The sequence below is a fragment of the Danio aesculapii genome, chromosome 5 (genome assembly GCF_903798145.1).
Source record: "Danio aesculapii chromosome 5, fDanAes4.1, whole genome shotgun sequence".
Taxonomy (NCBI): Eukaryota; Metazoa; Chordata; class Actinopteri; order Cypriniformes; family Danionidae; genus Danio; species Danio aesculapii.
In genome coordinates, this window is record NC_079439.1 from 47017416 (window position 1) to 47044580 (window position 27165).

Genomic DNA, 27165 nt, shown 5'->3' on the forward strand with positions numbered 1-27165 from the left:
GGTTTCCCCCACACTCCAAAGACATGCGCTACAAGTGAATTGAGTAAGCTAAAATTGTCTGCAGTGTATGAGTATGTGTGAATGAGAGAGTGTGTTCATGTTTCCCAATACTGGCTTGCAGCTGGAAGGGCATCCGCTGTGTAGAACATATGCTGGAATGGTTGGTGGTTTGTAACTGTTTAAAGAGAGCCTGAATATAGGGGGCTTTTTTGAGCTTTTTGAAAAATCTGAATACTTTTTTGTATATTTTGGATTATTAAGTAAATCTTTATGATTTGCATGCAAATTTAAGAGCAGTTTGCTCACAACATTTACTGATATTTATTCAACAATATTGAAATAATTGTTTTAAAAAATGTAACATCTAGAATGTTACACCCATTGCTAAAAATAAACAAAAACAAACATTGAGTCCAAAAATATGTATAGCACAAAGAAGCCTATTAGATTATGAAACAAAATAATAAATAATATCACAAATGCATTAGTGACATTTCCCCTAATATCAGCATGTGAGCACATAGCCATTAAGGCAATTCTTTAGCCATTGAGTGTAAAATAATTTCACATTTAACTCTGAAAATTGGACTGACACAGTTTCAATTGACACAGTCTACATTGCAAAAGCGCTATAGAAATAAAGATGAATTGATTTGAATTGAATTTATTGCAGTGCAAGTCCAAACGATTTCGGACATGACTATAAAACGCTGCGCCCTCAAGCACTGAATATGGGGGTCAGTTTCATTCAGTCAGTGCTTCTGTCATGAATGAATCAGGTGTTTTGAACAAATCATTTGAGCAAATAATTTTGATAATTGGTTCAACTTCCCTCCATGTTCTGGTAGTCAGATTTATCCATGACAACCTGTCAAACAATTAAAAAAACACTCAGCAAAATATTATTTAATGTAAACGATATTAATCAGTGAGTTACAATATTATATTGCAGAAAAAATGCACCAGACTTTAGCTACGGTCACACTGGGCTTTGTGTGTGCGAAATTCTGTCGTGCGGCGCTGCGAAAAGGGGCAGGATTAAACAAGATGATTAGACATTAAAAAAGCGAGCGATTGCTCCATGTTTTAAATTTCGGCCCAGAGAGGTCATGTTTTGATCCTCGATTGGTCTCACGCAGTCAAGTGATGCGATTTTCGCAGGTCAGAGTTATATTCAAGATGTCCTCCCTACAGTTTTGACTGTTGATGTACTGTACTAGATCAGGTCTAGTATGTAGTGGACATTGGGTTTAGGGTTAGGATTGGGGTAGGTGTAGACATTAATATCTGTGAGGTTTGGGTTTAGGTTTGAAGTAGGTGTAAATGTTAATAACACACAATGTAATAGGTAATTTAAAAACTAATTGTAAGTAATTCTCGTTTCTAGCAACAAACACTCACGCATACACATCCACTACATATTGACTTGATCCAAGACGTCATCATGCTACAGGCTGCAGCGAGAACACACTCAGAATATCGCATTAGCTTTAGTTTAAGGAGAAGCCTGCAGTGGACTAAATTTGTCTGTAATATTACTAACATACACTTGTGTCTGTCGTTTCATACATTATTCAAAGCTGCCATTGACTTAGTTCACGCACACAGACATTATGCGATCAGTTTTTTTCTGCTGCTGTATGTAAAGGACAATTGAGTTCAGTGTAGTTTCACAGTCTACTGGCTTTCTTTATTACACCACTACTATCGAACTATTCATCCTGATTACAATCTTTCAATCATGCCCCAAAGTCATTTAGTATTCTGTATAAAGAAGGCAATGGCGAAATTGCTGCATCGCACAATTACAGTAATGGATGATGTTTGGAAGCCGCCATGTGACGCGTCTTCCATTCATTTTGGCTTAGTTCCAGGAGTCCATCTTCATCTATTAATCTGTGGCTGTTGAATCTGCTACATCTGATCATTTCTGTTTCTCTCCCTCTCTTATTATAGCAGTATCTGTTTCTTTTTGTGCGTTGGCGACTAGAAGACGCTGAGCTTGACTAAACTGCAGTGAAATCTCCCCACTGCAGAGATTACAAGACCTGCACAGCCTCTCAATGTGTGTGCGTTAGAGAGAGAGAGATAGTATATACTCGGTTTTACAGAGAACATTTGCTCAGAATAATTCCGGCTTCCTGCCGCTGATATTTTCTCTGTTATTCTCTTTCATTTCTCCGTTTTAAGACTCTCTTTTCAGTTCGATGGCCCAGATATTCTGCCACAGAATATGAATCATACTACTGTAATCATCTCGGCTTTGTCACTTTATCCACACAGATGGTTTTTAAAGCACAGTTCATAAAGACTGGCTGACAATGGAAAAATAACAAAAGAACAGGTAGTAAAAAGACAATTTACTGCGTTTCATTTCTGAGTGATCGCCCGCATGGTGGTGATTCATCTTATGAAACCCTACAATAAATAAACGAGCACTTGAGCTTTCTTTAGTGCTTGAATGGGTGTCTCCCGTCTCTGTAAGGTCTTATAGATTAAGTTTATTGGTTTAACATTATTGCAACATTTAGTAAAATGTAACTCTACCTTCTGACAAAATGTCATTGCTTCCAGTCATTGTAACTGACTGTTAAAATTATTAACCTGACCCTGTAAAAGGTAACAATGGGTACGTTTACATGGACCCCAACAATCCGATTTTAATATGATTAAGGCAATAGTCTGATAAAGAGTCTACCATGTTTACAGTGATTTTTAAATTAATTTAATCTGATGAAGGTCATAATCGAACTAAACAGAAATCGAATTAATACATGTGAAGTATGCTGATTTTAGTCGCGTTATTGAAGCTCAGTACAGATATGTAAACACTATGATTAAACTTTTACCGTCATGTAGGATTTTCATGCATTTTGCGACAGGAAAGTCTATATACACAGCGCCGTTTGACACTATTCTCTGCACCTACAGAGTCAGTGAAGGACCACAGACACCTGCATCGTGGAATGCGGAGTTTTTTTTTTCCCCATACGGCGTGCTGTATCAAATTTCATTAAAACAATACTCTTCCAGCAGTTCATACTTGCATCTAATATCTTGTTTGTCACAGAGGCATGCATGAAATGTTCCTGAATGAAAGTGAAAGTGCCAAACTGCAGTTAACGTTGACAAATTAAAAATGAAACACCTGAAATTACATGAAACTTCGAAGAAAGTGGTGACACAATGAAGTTAATCAAATTATGTGCTATAACATGTAAAACAGGATCATGAAAGGAACATTAAAAAAGCAATTCATGTAAACACCTTAATCATATTATTGTCTTATTCAGATTAAGGCAAATAATTCGATTACTGGTGTCCATGTACATGTAGTCATTGATATAAAATGGGATAAAATAATGTTTTAACCTTATAAGGCCAAAGGTGTTTTTTTACATGCATTTATTTATTTCTCTTTGCTATTTGGGCTTGTTAGAACTCAATTAGAATAAAAACCAAAGTATTGTCTTTTGATACGATGTACTTTTAGAGAAAAGTTATGTTCATATCGGTAAACTCGTGGTCCGCAGAATAACCACAGCAGTACAATTCCTCACTTTTCATATTATTTCCATCACCGGTTTTGTAAGCAAAGAATACTTTTGTACTTTTTCTGATACCCCTGACATTAGAATAAATGAAATACACTGAAAATTAATCTTCTAAGGTGATGTTAGTGGTGTAACAATACCTGTAGTTATTATGGTATTTGTAATTACGGACTGATTGTTTTTGTATCTCTGTACTAGCATGTGGTTTCACTTGCATACGGTCTGTGGAAAAAAGTGAAAGGTATTAATTGAAGATAGTATCCAATCAGTAGATTATTTATTCAACCTTTTTAAAACAGTGACTGGTTTAGAAAGTGCTGATTGTATGAGTGAGTCAATAGGTGCGTTCGACTTCATGCAGCGCTGCTCAGATCGATCGAAGTCTTGAAGCGGTGCATGGTGGTTTAGAAATTTTGTCCGGATTGATGCTGCGTCAACGCCACATGACTGTCACATGTGGCATCAAAGTACCGCGACATCGCTCCGAGATCAGACGACTGATTCAGACCGTGCTGCATCTGAAGTATGGAAGGCCATTGGGGCCAAAACGTCTGCAACAAACGCGTTTACACGTTATTACGTGTTAACACGTAATTTTCGCGTTAACACGCAATTACGCGTTAACACGTAGGTACGTGTTAACACGCGATTTACGTGTTAACACGCAATTTACGTGTTAACACGTTTTTTTTTAACTAGTGTCATTTTTAAAGCACTATCCTTTTAATAATTTCTCCAACCTGCTCATTTTAAAATGTATAATGTCATTTCACTTAAATCACAATAAATGATTTGGAGTCAATGAACTGTAGTAGATATTTTGTATAATGAAAGGCCAAACATCTTCTGCAATGTTATGTTTGATGGCCGGGGACATTATAATTCTTGTCATTCAGCTGCTGAGATTTCTTTGAAAATGTGTCCAGAGAAATCAGTATGAGCTTTATTTGACAAGTGTGGGCAATCACACTAGAAATGTTTTGTGTGTTTTTTCAGGAGCACAGGATACATACAAATCAACACAAGGACACAGAATGACATAAGTGGATATAAAATAAACAATAAAACATTTTGGTTACAAAAATCATAAACAGTAAGGGTTGTGTATATGTATGACCATAAAAAATAAACAGGTAACAACTGATCTAATAATTAAGATCTATAGAGATAAAGATGTGTAGAGATCTGAAGGTTGGGCAGGTGCACAGCAATAATCCTCTCCGCTGTCCTGACAGTCAGCTGCAGTCTTCTTATTTCTGATTTGGTGGCTGATCCGAACCAGACAGTAATTGAAGTTTTGTCAGATGAAGTGGCGGCAGATTGTGCATTCTCATACTATATGTAACAGGTCATTAATTACTAAACACATAAATGATTTAATGCAGAGTAGCCTATCTTGGTGAGGTTTATGTCTGCAAATAATGCACATATTGTAGAACAAACATTTTATAAAATTACTCTATTTCTTAATAATTTTGTGTTATACATTCATGCTTGTAATATATATTTATTGTTTGCAGAACTTTGCACTATGTACTTTTTGTTACTCTACTGGAAGCTCCAATCACCAAGACAAAATATTCTTGTGTGTAAACAAATGAGGTAAGAAAAACCCAAATTATGATTAACTGGATCAAAATTACAAGATAAAAAGCAGAAATTATGATTTAATAACTCAAAATTATGACTGAATAAATCTGTAGAAATTACATTACAACAATAGGTGGCCACAAAGCACCATCTAAATGTAGAACTTAATTCTCCAAGGATGATTTTATAAAAAGTTTTTTTTTTTTTATTATTATTATAGTTATTGAATCTTTAACTGAGAATTGTGTGAAAATATACATTTATTTTACATCAAATATAATACATTGTTTAATAACATGTACATATTTGTAATAGTTATATAAATAGGCTAAGGGGCAATTTTTTCGATATTCATTTTCTTTTCAGCTTAGTCCCTTTAGCAATTTGGGTTTACCACAGGTGAATGAATCGCCAACTCATTCAGAACGTTTTACACAACGGATGCCCTTTCAGCTGAAGCCCAGCACTTCACACACACTCACTACAGACAATTTAGCTTACCCAATTTACCTATACAGCATGTCTTTGCACCCGGAGGAAACCCACGCAAGCAGGAGGAGCAGGGATGGGAAAAAATACATTGAAATTCATTCATTTTCTTTTCGGCTTAGTCCCTTTATTAACCAGGGGTCACCACAGAAGGATGAACTGCCAACTTATCCAGCATATGTTTTACGCAGCGGATGCCCTTCCAGCTGCAACCCATCACTAGGAAACACCCATACTATGGACAATTTAGCCTACCTAATTCACCTGTTCTGCATGTCTTTGGACTTGTGGGAGAAACTGGAGCAGCCAGAGAAAACCCACACGAACGAGGAGAGAACATGCAAACTCCACACAGAAATACCAACTGACCCAGCCAAGGCTCGAACCAGCAACCTTCTTGGTGTGAGGCAACAGTATACTGCGCCACCGCATCACATTGAAATGCATTTTATAATACTAACTACATCCATTTTCCATGTATCGAAATAAACTTCAAAATACAGCAGCCACAAATATATCTAAATAAAACACTTTTACAAGAGAGCATTGTAAAATAGTCGGTCAATCCCTTCATCATTAAACTGACTAAGTTAAGTAAACAATGTTTGACAGCAACAGCGTTTGAGCAAGTTTAATTCAGCTTGTCAACTTATTCACCTCTACATGAGGAGGTATTCATAAACTAGTTTCTTTCAAGTCTAAATTTCATACAGAAAGTCCGGTCTTGAAGAGGTTCGCTGTAAATCACAAAAAAAAAAAAAAAAAAAAAAAAAAAATAGATAGATAAAGAGTTAGACTATATTGCTTCATTGTGTTTTCATCCATCGAGTGGCCAGTAAAATGGACAATCTTTTAACAGTCTTAAATTTTAAAAGTTATATGAAGAGGTTACATGTTTTTATTAATAAATCTTTTCAAATTAAATCTTCTATACTCAAATGTAAAAACATTTTCTGAAAACTACTAAAATATTCAGTTTTAATAATTTCCATAAATCATGTTTTCAAGTGTACTCTTCAAAGGTTTATATATATATATTTTTTTTAAATCAAGGAGCTCGTTTGACAAAAATATGTAACAGACTAAAATTTGGTAGAAATATTGAATTAGAATTAAAGAAATGTGAAGAACACACTTCAATCCTCAGCCCCAGAGTGAAGAGTCAGCACAGGGTTAAGAAGAGAGAAAAATATTTCAATAAAATAAATTTTATTATTTTTATTTATAAGATCTTTATTAGAAATATAGGAAATTTAATAGAAAGTAGTTGTCAAGCTGAGGGAGTATAGCCTAACCACAAAGAGAAAGCAGCTAAATTTAGAGGACTAGCTTACCTAATGCAAAAAAAAAAAAAACAAAAAAAAACACACAAACTTCCCTGAGCTTCCCCTCTCAAACGAACAGGTGAAAGGATATACAAAATAAGGCACTCACCCTTTAGTCACACTTGGAAGTAAATCTCAAATTAAGTACACAAAATAGTAAATAGTAATGGACATGCAGGAACAATAATATTAATTTGGCTTTAAGGCTTAATCCAACTACCACAACCACTAGTGACCACTATCACAAATACCAACTAGGAAGTGTTCCTCAACTCACTATAGCTTCAGAAGGCAGTGTTTATAGCCAAACCACTCTGACTCAGGCAGGTTCATAATGATTAGCAGCTGGAAGCTAATTAACCTGAGAGCTGGGGAGAGCACAAGGGTGAAATTTTTGGAAAAGGTCAAAGGTGGAAAATCAGGGTGGAGCACAACACAATATTCAAGGCTTACACATAAAATTATGTTTTGGCTGTAACAAATACAAAACATAAAACATGACAACCATAAAAATGGACTCATCCTGTTGTATATGGAGTAGTATTAAATATTTGTGCATTATATATACTGTTTTATGCCACTTTGACATCTTTAGACAGAATTGTAATATATCTATCTATCTATCTATCTATCTATCTATCTATCTATCTATCTATCTATCTATCTATCTATCTATCTATCTATATATATATATATGTGTGTGTGTGTGTGTGTGTGTGTGTGTGTGTGTGTGTGTGTGTGTGTGATTAATTGGTATATTTGTATGTCCTGATATTTATTTGAAAGTATATGTTTTATACTATATAATAGAAATTAACATTTTAAATCTCATTTTCAGTTAAAGATTCAATTTACTATAAAGATTTCATTAGATTAATTATTCACCTCCACCTTGGACCTCCAATTTTGATTTTTATCCAATAATTTAGACTTTTCTAAATCATAATCTCTATTTCTAAAGCATGATTTTGCCGTATCTGGCAGAAACTAGCTTCGATATATAACTGAACCAGACATTAAACAGCAGCAATACTTGCTGCTTTCGGTTTGTATTTCTTAACGCACTTCCGCGTGCGTTACTCTCCCGTCATGATCTTGGTTGATGAGGTAAGGTCACCGTAAGCGCATCGTAGTGCTTCGGTCACTTCATCATGAATAATTCAAGTAAAACGTAGCTGTGGTGTCCCGATGACTGTGTCTGTCGTAACAGCTCGTAATCCTTCTCGTAAATATTAATGTGGTGATGCGCGCAATCGTTTTGTTACACAATGGCTACGTCGAGCCTACGCCATCTGGTCCACTTCCTTTAAAAGGAGCTCAACATATTTGGCAGCGAGGAATAAGGCAGAGATTGCGCTGAGACAGTTTCTTATTTCAATTTCCGATAGCCTGCTTCTTTACCAGTCATCTAACTGTAAAATAACGTTGGGCTGTATTCATACGAGGATAAAAAAATACGAGAGAGAGAGAGAGAGAGACTAGCGAAAATAATTTAAATGAAATAGTCTACATTAACAAACCGTATGCCTTTTCGGGGGGTTGCTGAATAAACTTGGTGACCGTCCTTTTTAGTACGAGCTCTGTTAAACCGTCATGAAATGCACATACTGTTCTCTTATCATTTCTTTTTAGCTCTGAAAATCGGATTTCTTGTCAAAATAAAAGTCCCCATAAACAACAGAAGTAAAGTGATCCTTAAACACAAAGAAATGTAAGATAACTCTTATTAACGTCGATTACAGTGTTAATTAACACATTAGTGGTAACAAGAACAAACAATGAGCAAATGTAACATTAGATAATGCTGGAGTGTACACTACAATAAATTACACTCACAAATGCTTTGTTAATGGTAATAGTAAATCATATTAATAAATGGTTAACAAGCATGAAAAACATGCAGGTTGAAGCTGAGAATTCCAATACTCTAAAACTTGAATGTTATTCATGCTTGTTCACTACACAAAGACATTTATTTCAGACAGATTCCTCTGGCATCCAAAGTTCCTCCTGATGGCTGTGGCTCTTCTTCATTTGGTGATTTACCCTGGATATCGTGGCTCTTGATCATCTCAAACAAACACGTTCTGTCTTGGTCACAGATACGCCAGCGAGATGCACACCAACAGTTTATCCTCTTTTTAATTCTGATATGTCACTCATTATGTTGTGTGCATTGCGACATTTTAAGAAAAACTTCACAGTCTGCGCTTACTGCTGGAATCCGCAATCAATGAAGATTGGTCACCAAGGAGATATGAGTCCTCTCGCGCGCTCACTCGGTCTCTCTCCTTTCGCTTGAATTACTGTTAGCTTAGTCCATAAACAATCCTTTTATAAAATACATAATTTATCCAGGCCTAAACCGAATATGCAATATTATCCTTGCATAATTATCAAAGCGGAATAAGCTAGGGCTCATTTTATATATAAACTATACCTATACATTTTAACAAAATTTTAAGTAATAGAACATTATACATAAAAAAGAAAATTTTATACAGTAGGGTAGTAGGTAAAAAGCTTTTTTTTTTTCCCCCAATCAGCATTTTTCATTCTGCAGGCTGTTCACTCTGGCAGATGGTCAAATATTTGTAACCTAGCCTATAATAAATAAAAAGCAGAGTTATTCTGCAATTAGGTGCTCTATCAGGCACAATCTTGAGAGTATCTTGTAGTGTGCTGTGCCACAGTTTTCATATCTTCTAGTGTGTGCACATTTAAGTTTTGAGATAATGAAATCGCAGAAGATTCGCCTCATGTGCGCTGCAACCAGATTTTATTATCGGTTAGGATTTTAAAACTCCTGCAGCAAGTGAGGAGAAAATGAAACCACATCAGAATGAGGAAAAATCAGATGTGCATGACATAATCTTTAAAATAATGAGAAATTAAAAATGTAGCAGACATATGACAGGGGTTTGAGACACAACAATTACAGTGGAGCACTAATCAAACCCTTATTTTCCACACAACAAAAGAAATCATCCATTCATAGGCAGGAGCAAAAACATACACTTGTATTTTTCTTGGAAAATTATCTTTTTGAAACATTTGATTTGATATAATTTGTATCTTAATTGTAATGTGTGTTTTTTCTTTCTCCGTTATCTACACAATAAACAAGAGCGAATACCATCTGAAGTGCACAAGTCCGCTATATGCTTCAGCGCCAAAACACCATTTTTTAAATTTTATGTGCAATATTTACTGTTTTAGAGAAGCCTGATTTATACTGTTTTGATTATTAATGACATTATCATTCATTGCGCAGGTCTCTTTGAATGAGCCAGGCTTTACAATCTATTTGCAGCACTGACCTTGTTCCCAGATTACTTCGGAAGAACGAACTTGGTTGGATGATAAAACTCAGAAACTCATTGTGAGAACGGAGATGCTCTGTGCATGCCTGGCCGCAATGCGTGATTTATTTTTTTAATTTGAGAGTCTACATGCTGAATTGTGCCAGTCTGTCAAGATAAAATTGCTAACAACATCTTAATATTTTAAAAAAAGTATTAAAGTTTGCATAATAATTGATCGACATATATACACACACACACACACATTTTATATTTATATATATATATATATATATATATATATATATATATATATATATATATATATATATATATATATATATATATATATATATGTGTGCACAGGGGGGTGGCCCGGTGCCTAGAGCCACTGCCCGTTTGCCTTCATTGGCTGAGGTGCCCCTCTTGCTCAATCGAGAATATATATATATATATATATATATATATATATATATATATATATATATATATATATATATATATACTATAAGACTTACTATGACTATATATATATAAGATAATGTGGGATATATTATTTTAAATTAACATTTTGCATTGACTTCAACTGCATGTGTTACCCACTACAATGCAAAGGTACTTGTCAAGTAAATTACCATGGAACATTAGTTTAAGTTTAGGTTATTTCATTAGCTTGTTTAAGAAAACTGCATGCTTGAAAAAATGACATTTTCAGTTAAAGATTTAATAACTCTCTAAAAAACTTTGTTTTATTAGATTAATCATCTTTAGAGAATTAAGTTCTACATTTAGATGGTTGTTTTTCGCCACCTATTGTCATAATGTAATTTCTACAGATTTATTCAGTCATATTTTTGAGTTATTAAATCATTATTTCGACTTTTTATCTTGTAATTTTGATTTAGTATATCATAATTTAGTTTTTTTCTTAAAAGGCAGAAAGGAGCTTAGTTATTACATAGTTTTATAGAAACTTGTCAATTATTTATTGTCAGTTGTTTGCACACAAGAATATTTTGTCTTGGTGATTGGAGCTTCCAGTACAGAGACAAAAGTACATAGTCCAAAGTTCTGTAAACAATTAACATATATTACAAGCATAAATGTATAACACAAAATTATAAATTATAAAATGTTTGTTCTACAATATGTGCATTATTTGCAGACATAAACCTCACCAAGATAGGCTACTCTGCATTAAATCATTTATGTGTTTAGTAATTAATGACCTGTTACATATAGTATGAGAATGCACAATCTGCCGCCACTTCATCTGACAAAACTTCAATTACTGTCTGGTTCGGATCAGCCACCAAATCAGAAATAAGAAGACTGCAGCGGACTGTCAGGACAGCGGAGAGGATTATTGCTGTGCACCTGCCCAACCTTCAGATCTCTACACATCTTTATCTCTATAGATCTTAATTATTAGATCAGTTGTTACCTGTTTATTTTTATGGTCATACATATACACAACCCTTACTGTTTATGATTTTTGTAACCAAAATGTTTTATTGTTTATTTTATATCCACTTATGTCATTCTGTGTCCTTGTGTTGATTTGTATGTATCCTGTGCTCCTGAAAAAACACACAAAACATTTCTAGTGTGATTGCCCACACTTGTCAAATAAAGCTCATACTGATTTCTCTGGACACATTTTCAAAGAAATCTCAGCAGCTGAATGACAAGAATTATAATGTCCCCGGCCATCAAACATAACATTGCAGAAAATGTTTAGCCTTTCATAATTCAAAATATCTACTACAGTTCATTGACATTTCATCGACAAGTGAAATGACATTATACATTTTAAAATGAGCAGGTTGGAGAAATTATTAAATGATTGTGCTTTAAAAATGACACTAGTTTAAAAAAAACGTGTTAACACGTAAATTGCGTGTTAACACGTAAATCACGTGTTAACACGTACCTACGTGTTAACACGTAATTGCGTGTTAACGCGTAAATTACGTGTTAACACGTAATAACGTGTAAACGCGTTTGTTGCAGACGTTTTGGCCCCAATGGCCTTCCATACTGAAGAGCGGCTGCAGGAGCTTTGATGACGACACCAATATTACACGATTGGCCGAGTTCACCGCATGACAACAACCACGTGTGTTTCGGGTTTATTATTGGACAACTTCCGATTCAAATGTTTAAAACAAACAATTCACTTTTCATACCGTCTCTATCTTGTACACATCATGCTTATTTAAGACTACAAATATTTTACTGCAGTATCATCTTTTGTTAAATAATCTGGTTATAAAATTTTGCAAAGGTTTATTTTCAACCTTTTTTTATACAGACTATTTACTACACTCAGCTCCATGAACGATTTAAATGATATATTTTAGTAAATAACCCAAATATCAACTCAAATAAGTCTTACAGACTTGTAATAAAATAATTATCATCACTGATCCAGCCACTCTAAAGCTTTCTTAACAAATTAAGTTAAAGAACTATTTTATTAAATAATTATAAAATGATTATTAGGATTCTAAAATATATATATTTTATTTCCTGTCTAGCCGTTTATACCTGGTCTTTCTGGGAAACTTCTACTTAAAGTGTAGCACACTTATTTTAGGAATGTCCTTTTGTTCAATGTTTTTGGATTAAAGAGCTTTTTTGAAAACCGCGTTCGTGTTTTACCGTCATGCTTTAAAAAAACAAAAAGTGGTTTTAGCGTAAAACAAAAACCACTAAATTTCGCGATCTATAATCCCTGTCATAATTGCTGCATAGGAGTCCCACAACATTCTGATACTCTGTGACACTTGAATACCCTGAAAAGTCTAGTGACTGAATATGAGCTTTTTACAGTGTCTGCTATAATGTTAATGTTGTTTTTGGTGTGTTTACATAGATGAATATGGCTACTGTGTAAATGCACAGTATAGTTACGATCTTATTGCCACATTATATGGTTATGATAACACAATATATGCCTTCAGTGATTTCCTGAAGATAAAAACCAAAAAATAACACAACTGGAATAACTACAGCAGTCGTGATCGTCTGATCTCATATGAAGCAAGAGATCATGATGACATATGATGACAGTTCAGGTGCAGGTGCTGTAGTGCTGTCCCATTTCTTAGGGGTAAATTTTGAAGCCCTTCACACTCGTTTTGAGGGCCAAGGGGACGGGGTACAAAAATAGAATTGGGATTAATATTTGTAGTCAGTTTGATTGACTTAAGTTGAGATGACTGGAAAAGTTCATTTGAATCAACTAAATTAATGCAGCAGGAAGTATTTTGCAGTGTAGGGCTGCACAATTAATTCAAGGCAATATTCATGCAAATTGTGTCAGTAAACACGGATCTGTTCCACATCATCTGAAAATCTCCAGCACCTGCTTTCACATGAAGCAGTGTGCACTGCATGGAGCCAGTTTACTGACAAGCTATGCAAAAAATTATTTATGTAATGTATATTTATATAGCGCATTTATCGTGTATGTCCATACACCGAAAGTGCTTCACAATCCTGAGTGGGGGGTCTCTACTCCACCACCAGTGTGCAGCATCCACTTGGATGATGCGACGGCAGCCACAGGACAACAGCGCCACTGAGCTCACCACACACCAGCTATTGGTGGAGTGGAGAGATAAAGTCAATTCTGTGGATGGAGATGATTGGGAGACCATGATCAGTAAAGGCAGATGGAGGGAATTCAACCAGGACATCAGGGTTACACCCCTACTCTTTACGAGAAGTGCCATGGGATTTTTAATGACCACAGAGAGTCAGGACCTCGCTTGAATGTCTCATTTGAAAGATGGTGCTCACTGACAGTATAGCATACCTTTCACTTTACTGGGGCATTAGGACTCACACAGATTGCAGCTTGAGCGCCCTCTGCTGCCCTCACTAGCACCACTTCCAACAGCAACCTAGTTTTTTCCATGTGGTTTCCCATCAAGGTTCTGACCAGCCCTGCTTAGCTTCAGTGAGTAACCGGTCTTGGGCTGCAGGTTGATATGGCTGTGGTGGTTTATTATTTAATTGGCGTGATTCTAAATTGAAAGAAAGCAATATCCAGTTTGACAGCTATTTGCATCGCTTTTTGGCTTTGTTTTTGTGCTACATCTAAAAGCATAAAAAATACCACATTTAATAACAGGGATTTACTCCAAACTCACTTCATAACTCAAGTCGAGTGTCTAAAATTATGTTATTTTTAGTTATGTTGAATTGCTAAATGCAGTCAAACCCTCTGTCGGAATTCTTTTTGTTTTGTTTTGTTGGTATCTTTAATTTCTGTTTGAGAATGCCCTCTGGCCTTCAGAGGAGATATTAATACTGATGCTATGCTTCTCTGACAATTTGACACAATCCAGGATTGTTTCGTTCTTCAAAACTCATCCGAGAGTTGTTGTCATAGCAGAATAGAAGTTTGTAAAAATTATAAATAAAAAAATTATGAATAAAACTACAAAAGAAGTACAAAAACTCAAGGTTAGTCCTTGCCAAGAGGGTTTAAAGAGAACATTTGTTTATATGGACTTTTTAGATACAAACACATGCTATTTTAAGGGACAATTTGTGTATGATAATAGACATTTTTTAGGGAACAATAGTTTATGGGATTCCTGCACACATCTTGACAACTACTGTACACTGTAAAAAACAAATCCGTAAAATGTACAGTAAAAAAACAGCAGTTGTAGTTGCCAGTATTTTACCGTTAAAAATACAGTACAAACTGTAAAAGTAATTTCTCATTTTTACAGTAAACTACAGTATTTCATTAATTTATAGAGGTAATATATCTGTATTTTGAATGACCAATATCTACACATCTTTTGTTACACAGTTAGACACGTTAACACAGTCATATGCAGGTGGTGATGAGAAAGTTACATAATGAACCAATGCTCATCACAAATAACTCTTTCCCACAAGCAGAAAAGTGTATCAATATATAGAAGGTGCTCTGTGTCATTCACACAGCTACTAAACACCAGTATGGTAACACACATAAAATTACAGTCATGAAATCAACATTGTTTATCAACATTAGATGTAACATAAATCTCTAATGTCCATAACTGACGGGGAAACAACTAAAAAATCCATAGTAATGTCAACAAAATGCATAAAAAGTGATGTGCCATGCAGGGAATTCTGGGAAAGTCAATTTACGGTTATTCGCCGTATATATTAAGGAAACACACTGTTAACCAGGTTACAGATTTTTGCTGTAGCATTTTTACAGTTTTTTTTTACCGTTAAAATAACAGCCATTTTTTATAGTGTATATGTTGCTGATTTGATGTTTTGCAAAAGTTGCAGACACCTTTACCAATATCAAAATACCTTTTTTTAATGGAAAAGTTATTTAAACAACCAGTTATTCCTTATTCCACATAATAAAAAAACTTGAATAGGCCTAATATAATAAAGAAAATTCTCTCTAATTATACAACCAGATAAATTGCTAAATACTATTGACACATGAAAGAGTAAAGCCTGCAGGCCACAACAAATATAAAAGTTACTGCGTATTATATTTAACAAACCATTTACTACGAATTGTATGTAATTTTGCTCAGATGAATAACTGAATATTAAACAAATGATGTCATTATGCTGCTGTGCTGTCGGACAATCATTGCATTGCTGATCATAATTTCGAGAATCAATAGATGAGTCCTTCACAACACAAGCAGCAATCTCAGATCAGTTCATTCAGACAATTTGGCTAATTTGGTTCTTCAACCAGATCATATTAGAGATCAGATATCAAGATTAAAAGAATCCAGGATCTGTCAAATCATTTTATATAGTTTAATTGAGGTACAAAGAACAGACCCCAGGTTACCCCATTCATTTCAAATAGAGGGGGAGGAATTGTTTGCTAGTTACCATAGCAAATTGTTCCCAAAAAAGCAATACAATGCAGTTTGCTATTTTGGTACTTCAGGCAGTGGAAATGGAATTAAATGCAAGCCGTACAGTATAGTACTTTACAAACCGTACCACTCAGAAGGAAAGAGCCATTACAGGATGTTTTTTTTTTTAATAAATCAATGACATCTTATATGACAAAAGATTGAGTACACTTTGATTTCTCGTAACCTCTTTAAGAGTTGCAAAGTATGTTTCAAACCAAATGTAGTGTTAATTATGCAATACACTATTTCAGATGCTATTATGATTCTGCATTAAGTTTGTCGGGGACTGTTTTCAGAGCAAAGATCATACAAAGTCATTTGCAATATTGCTTATGAAGTGTAAGATTTTTAATATTACTTTTTTTGTTAGTTGAACTGCCGTAGCCTTTAAGAACCACACTGTCTGCATTGCCTGTGACACACTGTCGCAGGTAATCACAGCACTTTAAAGTAATTATAATACTTATGCATATTATATTTCTGTACGTGCAGTTGTGCACAAGAAAACAGATTACTCTCCTGCCATTTTGTTGCTGTGTATTGCTTTTCTCAGCATCTGTTGTTCTTGATGTTGAAGTAGCTGTGTGCTTTTCTCAGCGTTTCTAAGTTGACAATCAACCCCATTTGACCCTGCTGAGAAAATATAATCGGCTGTAAGCGTGTGTCCCCTACAGGCCTCCATACACCAACATTTCCTGCTGCCGCAAAAGCCCCAGTCATCACTAAACTGCTTACATTCTGTACAGCACCTTTAGATTTACTCAGTATCACTTGTTTTGATGGCATTATAGACTGTAGGTTTAATATGTTAAACACAGACAGACAGTTTTTAAGGTTGGGCCAAAGATGAGATGTGCCTTTTTGTGCCAAAGAGTCTTTAATACATACACTGTAAAACACAATAAGAACAAAGAAACCATCTGAGCAAAGCAATTGCCTTTAAAACATTAGAGTTTTAAAACTAATGTTACTGTGTACAGTACTTACTCCATTTGACTCCATTTTAATATTCCATGAAATATTAAATAAAATTGCCACTTAAATGACAAATGAAACTTCATTAGTTTGAGTTTCAGCATTTCTGTTTCAGTGGATATTGCATTGAACCAGTTAAATTGCATATGCAGCATTTTTCATACTTTCATTGTTAAATAAGTTAATAAAGTTGAAGACGGTGACACAGTGGTGCAGTAGGTAGTGCTGTCGTCTCACAGCAAGAAGGTCGCTGGTTCGAGCCTCGGCTGGGTCAGTTGGCATTTCTGTGTGTAGTTTTCATGTTCTCCCGGTGTTCGCGTGGGTTTCCTCTCGGGTGCTCCAGTTTTCCCCAAAGTCCAAAGACATGCGGTAGAGGTGAATTGGGTAGGCTAAATTGTCCGTAGTGTATGAGTGTGTATGGATGTTTCCCAGAGATGGTTTGAGGCTGGAAGGGCATCCGCTGCGTAAAACATGTGCTGGATAAGTTGGCAGTTCATTCTGCTGTGGTGACCCCGGATTAATAAAGAGACTAAGCCAAAAAGAAAAAGAATGAATGAACGAGTTGAAGACAGCACAAATGAGTAGCTCCAGGGTTATGGACATGATATTTGCAGTAAAATCTCAAACCATAAAATCACATAGAAAGTATATGTTAACATTATACTGAAACATCTGTTTATATTTTCCAAAACAACTAAACAAAGAGTTATGGATCAGAAAAATGTCAATCTGTAAACATTTTTTAAAATATATCTTAAAGAGCCCCTATTATTGGTTTTTGAAAATGACCTTCTATTCAGTGTGTAACAGCTCGAAGTGAATGAAAACATCCAGCTTAGGTTTAAATATGAAAGTGCATCGTGTTTAAAACTATTGATTCTTTAACGATATAGTCGACTTGGAGTGGAATGAACGAATCGTGTTGGGTTCAGATCTTATTATTTCTGTTAAATCACAAGACTTTTGTCTAAGCAAAGTCAGACCTTACTGTCCTAATTAAATAATTCAAAATTAAGGCATGATCATATTTTATTTTTATTTTGATTAGTAATCTAGATGCTTTTGCCTTTCATATAAGCAGCTTCTGATACCAAATGATCCACTAAAAGTCAAGTTATTAATTGTTGTTCCTAAACCTTGGATAGGCGACAAGACTTTTGTCAGGTAGTGTAAAAGTCCTTTTGATTTTATCAGCGATAAAGTCCATCACATAAATGTATGACTTATTAAAATTTTTGCACACAAAGACAATAATATTTTTTAGCAATAACTTAATAAAAGATTATTAAATATTGCAGCATAATATGAAATGATCAGTGTGGCATTTCTAAATGAACACCTTACTGAAATGTGCAGCGTCTTACATGATCTCTGGAGTCTTCATTACAAAAATGAACATCTGGAGACAAAAAGTGTCTTTCATGCCTCTGTGAGTCCAGCTTTGCGAGAAATGCATCTGTCATTCACACTTAATGCTCCATTTAATAGAAGCAAGTGTATAATCTCAGCAAAAAAGAGAATCTCTCTGGAGTGAATCTATGAACTGGTTTGTTACAGTACCAGCAGAGCAGTATGCAGTTGTTGGTAATTGCTGTGCTGGTTCTGCAGCAGCAGATTGTTAGTGCTTGGTCACATAGAAAGCTGCTGTATCAGGCAAGAATTTACACTGCGAGAAATCAGCAAATCTGCTAAACGTTTTGTGCATTGCAACACATGTTCTGTGTAAAAGGTGTCACTGCATCTCTCTCTACGTGTCTATTGTTCCTTTGTTCAGATACGTCATTCACTCTTTCTACCTTCCCTCTGCTTTTGATGTCTAATAATAGTCTAATATTAGTTTGATAACTAATCATCTCTTATAAACTCATATACAATTATTTAGCTGTTTATTTTCCTGTTAATTATTGTATGTCTGTATATTGATTAGAACTATAATTTAAGAATTTGTTAAAATATTGTCTGTTTGCTCGTTCTTTTATTTATTTGTTCATTTGTCCATCCATTCCCAGCTAGTTTAAGTCTTGTGTAACAGTTTAACTATTCACCTTTTACAAAAATGATGTTTTGAATGTCTATATATTTTGTTCTAGTTTGTTTTATTTGAACTAAAAATCAAACATCCAACCATCCTTTTAAAATGACAATTTAAGAAAATACAAGGCTTTTATATTTCACTGAATTCACTCTATTCAGATTTGTTTTTTAAATTTAACTTCCGTCTGCAGTTATACAGTGGGTAAGGAAAGTATTCAGACCGCCTTAAATTTTTCACTCTTTGTTACATATATTGCAGCCATTTGCTAAAATATATATTTTTTTCCTCATTTATGTACACACAGAACCTCATATTGAAAGAAAAACACAGTATTGACATTTTTGCAGATTTATTAAAAAAAAAAAAAAATGAAATATCACATGGTCCTAAGTGTTCAGATCCTTTTCTCAGTATTAAGTAAAAGCACCCTTTTGATCTAATACAGCCATGAGTCTTTTTGGGAAAGATGCAACAAGTTTTTCCACATGGATTTGAGGATCCTCTGCCATTCCACCTTGCAGATCCTCTCCAGTTGTGTCAGGTTGGATGGCAAACGTTGATGGACAGCCATTTTTAGGTCTCTCCAGAGATGCTCAATTGGGTTTAAGTCAAGGCTCTGGCTGGGCCATTCAAGAACCGTCATGGAAATGTTGTGAAGCCACTCCTTTGTCATTTTAGCTGTGTGCTTAGGGTCATTGTCTTGTTGGAAGGTAAACCTTTGGCCCATTCTGAGGTCCTGAGCACTCTGGAGCAGGTTTTCATCCAGGAAATCCCTTTACTTGGCCGCGTTCATCTTACTCTCTCTTTGAATTAAGGCCAAAAAGTTCTATCTTGGGCGCATCAGTGCAGATAATCTTATTTCTCACCACAACTTGTCTTGGAGTCCTTCAGGTGTTTTTTAGCAAACTCCGTGCAGGCTTTCATGTGTCGGGCCACTCTGCCATAAAGCCCTGACTGGTGGAGGGCTGCAGGGATGGTTGATTTTCTCTCTCCCATCACCTGACTCTGGAGCTCAGCCACAGTGATCTTTGGGTTCTTCTCTACCTCACAAAGGCTCTTCTCCCATGATACCTCAGTTTGACCAGACAGCCAGCTCTAGGAAGGGTTCTAGTTGTCCCAAACGTCTTCCATTTAAGGATTATGGAGGCCACTCTTAGGAACCTTACAGTAAGTGTAGCAGAATTTTTTGTAACCTTGGCCAGGTCTGTGCAATGCCACAATTCTGTACCTGAGCTCTACAAGCAGTTCCTTTCACCTCATGATTCTCATTTATTCTGACATGCATTGTGAGCTGTAAGGTCTTATATAGACAGGTGTGTGCCTCTACTAATCAAGTCCAATCAGTATGATCAAACACAGCTGGACTCATATGAAGGTGTAAATCATCTCAAGGATGATCAGAAGAAATAGACAGCTAAATAAATATGGGTTAAATATCACAGTGTCACAGCAGAGGGTGCTCTGTCAATATGGGGTGCTGTGTGTACATTAAACTGCGGTCACACCTGATCAGGGATGTCAAACTCTATTCCTGGAGGACCGCAGCCCTGCACAGTTTAGTTCCAGCCCTGCTTCAACACACTTACCTGTAGGTTTCAAACAAGACTGAATGACTTAATTAGTTTGATCAACTGTGTTTAATTAGGGTTGGAACTAAACCGTGCAGGGCTGCGGCCCTCCAGGAATTGAGTTTGACATCCCTGCACTAGACTTTTCTCCCTATAGATGGAAACGCAAACTCGTGCTACAAGCTTCGCAGCTCGCTGCGTTGCAAAGTTCAAGCTTGGTGAACTCTGACCTGCGAAATCGCATCACATGACTGCGTGAGACCACCAAGGATTAAAACATGACCTCTCTTTACAGAAATTTTAAATATAGATCAATCGCTTGCTTTTTTAAATGTCTAATCATCTTGTTTAATCTGGCTCCTTTTCGCAACGCCATACTACAGAATTTCACAAGCTCAAACTCTAGTGTGACCGCAGCTTCAATATGGAAAAAATTAACTTAAATAGTTTTTGAAAATGGATGCAATATAACAGAGAGAAAAAAATTTAAGGTGTCTGAATAGTTTTAGTAACCACTGTATGTTATGCAAGGCACATGAATACAATCTGAAATCAATGACATGCTAACATTTTCATACAGACGTAAATGTTGTAAGTAAAGCATGTCTCACAGTGATTTCAGAAGATTTCTGCAGACAATTCTGAGATCACTAAAATCCGATACATTTTAATGGGTATTTGTGTGTCCTTTGGGCTGCTTATTTATTCAACAGTTTTATCATGCAGAAAGTCCCTTTTGGTGTTGCTAACATCATCACAGTAAGTCTCCTGCTTTTCGCTCTGAAAACAGCAAACACAGTCCTCAGGTGAAATCATCTGTCAGCTGAAAGTTTAATGGGAGACACTGCAGGAGAAGAAAGCACACATTTTTTGTGTAATATAAAGAAAACTTTTAAAAATTCTGTTGCTTTTGTTGCAGTTTGTCTGTAGACATGTTTTTAAATCTCAATATGAGTTTATGAGCCATACTGTATATTTCAACTTCAACAGCATTCACACACACACACACACACACACACACACACGCACACGCACACACACACACACACACACACACACACACACACACACACACACACACACACACACGTTTAATGTTTACAATGAAAATTCATCTAGATCCACTTATTTGATAAACAAAGCAAGTCTCTTATATAATTTATCTGCTAAAAGACAGAAAATGTTACTTTACAAACTGTATTGTAAATAAATCATATGAAAACTTTCATATTAGTCATATTACTGAATTTAATTTAAAAACTAAATAAATATAAGTTTACACACATTTACTGAAGTAAATAGACTCAATGATGGGCTAAAAATCTGTGGATTTCTGCCCGTGCAGATTCCGTGTGGGCCTAGTTATCACTGCAAAACACTATTTTCATACTTATTGTCTTGTTTCTAGTACAAATATCTCATCATTCTGAAATCAAGAAGCATTATCTAGACGAGTAAAAAAAGATTTTCTTGTTTTCAGAAAAAAAGTCAAAAGGAAGTAATGTTTTCTTTAAAACACGCAAAATAATCTGCCATTAGGGTAAGCAAAATTAACTTTTAGATTGTTTTGGTTGTTTTAAGGAGAAACTAACTTAATTTTGAGTGAAATTCAGAAGATTTAACAATTTTCTGAAAACATGACAATAAAACCCAATCCCAATTCTATTTTTGTACCCCGACCCCTAGCCCTTGAAACAGAGTGTGAAGGGGAAGGGCTTCAAAATTTACGTCATCATATGTCATTGCGATCTCTTGCTTCATATGAGATCAGATGATCAGGACTGCTGTAGTTATTCCAGTTGTGTTATTTTTTGGTATTTATGCTCATGAAATCACTGAAGGCATATATTACGTTATCAAAACGATCTAATGTGGCAATAAGATCATAACTGTACTGTGCATTTATACAGTGGCCATATTCATCTATGTAAACACACCAAAAACAACATTAACATTATAGCAGACACTGTAAAAAGCTCATTCCCAGCCACTAGACTTTATTGACAGCGTATTCCAGTGTTATTGAGTATCAGAATGTTGTGGAACTGCTATACAGGAGTTATTATTAGGGATTATAAATAGAGAAATTTATCGGTATTTATTTTAGTGGTTTTTTTTTACATGACGGTAAAAACGAACACCATTATGAATATATTAAAACATGTGCTTGTTTGTTGTAAAAATTTGTAATAATGACAAAAAATACTCATTTTTGGTCCTCCTTACTTCCGGGTGCAGCAATGCTGCCGAAGTTTTCTTACTCCTTGGATTCAACTGTAGTTCTGAAAAATCTTAGTTCAAAGGGGTATCTACCCCTTCCTCTTAGCTCTATACCTTCAAGCTAGAGTGAATTGGGACACCCCTACCCCTTCACGTGAATGCGCAAAACGAGCGGTAGGGGTAAGGCGAAGAATTAAGGCATAGAATTGGGATTGAGCCTAATTCATGTCTTGAAAATGCTTCTTGATTTAATTCTCAGACTAGAAACAAGACAGAGCTTATATTATTATACTTAATTGGTAAAAAAAGATTAAAAATAAAAATTTAAAATTAAACAAGAATTTTGTACCCGATTTTTAGTCGAGGAATACATGCAAATTATTTAATAAAACAGTGATAATGTCTATTTTGCATATTTAAATATAGCATTTTATAAAACCTGAAATGCCAAAAATGTTTGCAAGTCTTATTTATTTGGGGATGTATGGTGATAACTAGTTAATGTTTTACCCTGTTCACCTGTCTTGCCTTAAACAGTTCTTGTTTTCAAAAGCAGCTGCATGGAAACCAAATAGTTGACATATATTAAACCAGCCACCAAACAAATATAAATACAAAGCAGATCTGAATCTGAGTGCTTGTGTGTTTCTGTGTGTGTTCACTTTGTTCTTCTCCTCTGGTTCACAGGAAGCATTGTGTACCTGGGCATGATGTTTGGCGCCTTCTTCTGGGGCGGCATGGCTGATAAGGTGGGCAGACGGCAATGTCTGCTCATCTGCATGTCCCTAAATGGCTTCTTCGCCTTCCTGTCATCTTTTGTGCAGGGCTATGGGCTCTTCCTTCTGTGCCGCATGATTGCTGGCTTTGGGTGAGTTTGAGACATTACATTTGCAAGTGCAAAACGTGGATCTTGATCGAGATCACTTCAATACCATGAAATATACAGTTGAAGTTAGAATTATTAGCCCCCCTGTTTATTTTTTTCTCTAATTTCTGTTTAAGGGAGAGAAGATTTTTCATAATAGTTCTTTTAACATAATAGTTTTAATAGCTCATCTCTAATAACTGATTTATTTTATCTTTGCCAAGATGACAGTTAATAATATTTGACTAGCTATTTTTCAAGACACTTCTATACAGCCTAAAGTGACATTTAAAGGCTTAACTAGGTTAATCAGGTTAACTAGGCAGGTTAGGGTAATTAGGCAAGTTATTGTATAATGATGGTTTGTTCTGTAGACCAGTGGTTCTCAAACTTTTGAACCAGCGACCCCCAATGTAAGATCGTCAAGAACCCCCCACTACGAAAGCATATACAAACAATAAAAATAGTTTTTTTTTAAGCTGTTCACAATATGTTAACCATATTTACTATACATTACAGGGCTCGAAATTAACATTTTTGCTTGATAGTACTGGTGCTCCTAACTTTAAATATGTAGGCGCACCAGCCAAAATTTAGTGGCTCCCACCAACTATCGCACTGTTACTACAAGTTTTATCAACGGATTTATTGCATTTGAAATCAACACTAATCAAAACTAACAAGCAAAAAAATATATATATATATGCATGCATGAGGAAAATATGTCTCAACAAAATCCTGTTATCACAAGAAAACAAATTTTTATAACATAATTGAGTGACCAAAAGATATCACGGACGGACCGCTCACCGCCCTGCATGCACTGCTTGACATTAATTCATGAATAACTTTGTTATCGATAACTGTGCTGTGCTCTCACGGGTGGTGTCTAATATTGCACAGATGCTTTTGACCAATACCTTATTATTTGCATACGTCATTTTAATAGCAATACCAGTCATGAGCTGCAATATTAGTTTAGTCTTAGTCAGTGCAAGCCCTTTTGCGATGGTGAACGTGGTGTTAAATTTTACATATAGCTGCCACATGTACGGCTGACAGCGTCTAGCGATTAAATGAAGGATTAAACAGAAATTCTCGTGCTTAAAATGTGTAGATGTGGCAAACAGTTACCTGAAAATTCATTTCAGGTAACCTTCATTTCATGCCTTCATTTCAAAACTTGCAGGGTATGTTTTTTCTTTTCTTTTTTTGAAATAGAGGAGCTCTGCATTTACCAGCACAATGTATAATCTACACCTCCATGTACGTTTAAAAAAAACGAATTAATAAAAAGTTTGAATACGTTTACCTTCTGAGAACTTCCTGACATTATACATGCCGAATATTGAGATTAATGAAGGTTTAAAGCAATGTGTTTTCTACTGTTGTATTTTTGCTCTCATTAGTTCGGTAAAATCACTGTCCATTGATACTACCCCATGTCTTCCATGTGTTCAAAATAATGAGAATACTTCCATCAAAGAAATGTAAGGCTCTGCCATCCTAGTTTTTGTCTGTTCTTGAGGGGAGCTCATTCAGCTCATTCAGCTCTCATTCAGTGTGATTCAATGGGATTACACAAGTTTTAATTCAGCAAATGATTTTTAAAAGCAGAATAATTAATCTAAAAAGTAACTCGAGTTACATTTAAACAAAAAGTAACTCAAATATTATTAGTTAATTTTTAAAGTGATGCGTTACTTTACTCGTTACTTATCATTACGTAACTCGTGTTACTTGTAATGCGTTATCCCCAACACTGCTTACAATCATCTAAAATCAAAACAGAAAATACAAAAATAAAAAGTAATTCAATAACTGCAATAGTAATTCAGTGATGCTACAATAGCACTGAGCTAAATATTTTTATCTTAAAGTTCCTGTGAAATTAAATTCAAATTTTTAAGACATTAGTATCGGTATGTTACTAATCGATATCTATCGATATCTATTAGCTAGTGTTATACAAAACAGTGACAGAATTCGCAAATAGAAGTTATAAAACTAATATAAACATCTAAAGCTTGTAGTTTGTCACTTCAGCCTAAATGGATCAAAGTTTTTTTCAAATCATGCTTCATTTTCCCATCAAATCTTGACTAAATTTTGATCAAATGCTCTCTAGAATCAGACATGCCCCGCACCTTCAAGAGCTCTGATAAAAACTGAATGCTATTGGCTGTTTTAAAGAGGAGCTACTCTATGCCCCACCCTCTCTTCGTGTTTCAGTTAAGATTACTTAAGATTAGTAGTTAATTTTAATTTAATTAAAGCAATGAAAGTAATATATTAAATTAGTAAATTAGTAAAATGAGAGCTAATAGTTACTCTATGCTGCTAAAATTCTTAACATTCTGCTTTGCCATTACATTAATGAATTATAATAAAATACTACATATAAAATTTTTATATATTTAAAATGTTGTAATATTTCAAAATAACACTTTTTACTGTGTAAATAATTTATGATCAAATAATTTAAATAAAGAGGTAGCCTATAAAGATGTGAAAACAAAAACAAACTTAGACTTTTTTCACTTGATTTCCTCACAGCATACTTTAAAAATATCTCTCAGTTATGTAAGCAAGTAGCACACTATAGATAAAGTCTCCACCTGCACTCTGACATGAAGCGCATTCTTAGCTGGTTTCATGAGAAACAATGTTTTGGTTTTTTTTTTTTTGTTCTTTTTTATCAAGCCTTCTCTAAAACTAGAATGTCTCGCCATCCTTCAGATAATAGTCCTTTTCAGACACACAATACATTACATCTGACCGGATCAATAGTCTCTGCAGTGCTGTTTTCTTGACTCTCTGGGGGCTTCACGGACACAGATGATGGAGTTATTGTGGAGCTTTAAACACTTTCAGCCTGTAAGGACTTGCACTGATTCTGTGTCTTCTAATTTCACAGAATGCTATTGCAAAATAAAAATGTCCATATGGGCACAGTGATGAGTGGTATCATGGCTGTTTTGGCATCTACATGCCAACTAATTCTCTTTAGATTATAAGTAAACTGTTAGGGTTAGGGTTAGTGTAAGTTGACATGTACTTGCAAAGTTTCTTATAGTCAGTTAAATGTCTGTTGAAGGAGCAGTATCAACAGAGATTAAGCAGACAGTCTACTAATACTCAAATGGACCATCAAAATAGTGTTTCCTCTTATTTTTACAAAGGCTTTAAATATTTGAATTAACTTCAGCAAAAGTAATGTATTATATGCAATACTGTAAAATATTATTTAAGCTTAAAACAGCTGGTTTCCATTTTAATATATTTTAGAAAGTAATTTATTCATGTGTTGGATAATGTATTTTCAGT

General features: G+C 35.0%; 1 protein-coding gene across 1 annotated transcript in view; it reads left to right on the top strand.

The window, feature by feature from the left end:
* The window catches only part of sv2ca (synaptic vesicle glycoprotein 2Ca), an 80075-nt gene that overhangs the window by 17458 nt on the left and 35452 nt on the right, over nt 1–27165 (top strand). The window contains exon 3 of the mRNA XM_056457018.1: nt 23661–23841. Within this exon, the coding sequence (XP_056312993.1) occupies nt 23661–23841 (181 nt within the window). The remainder of the gene's footprint in view (nt 1–23660; nt 23842–27165) is intronic.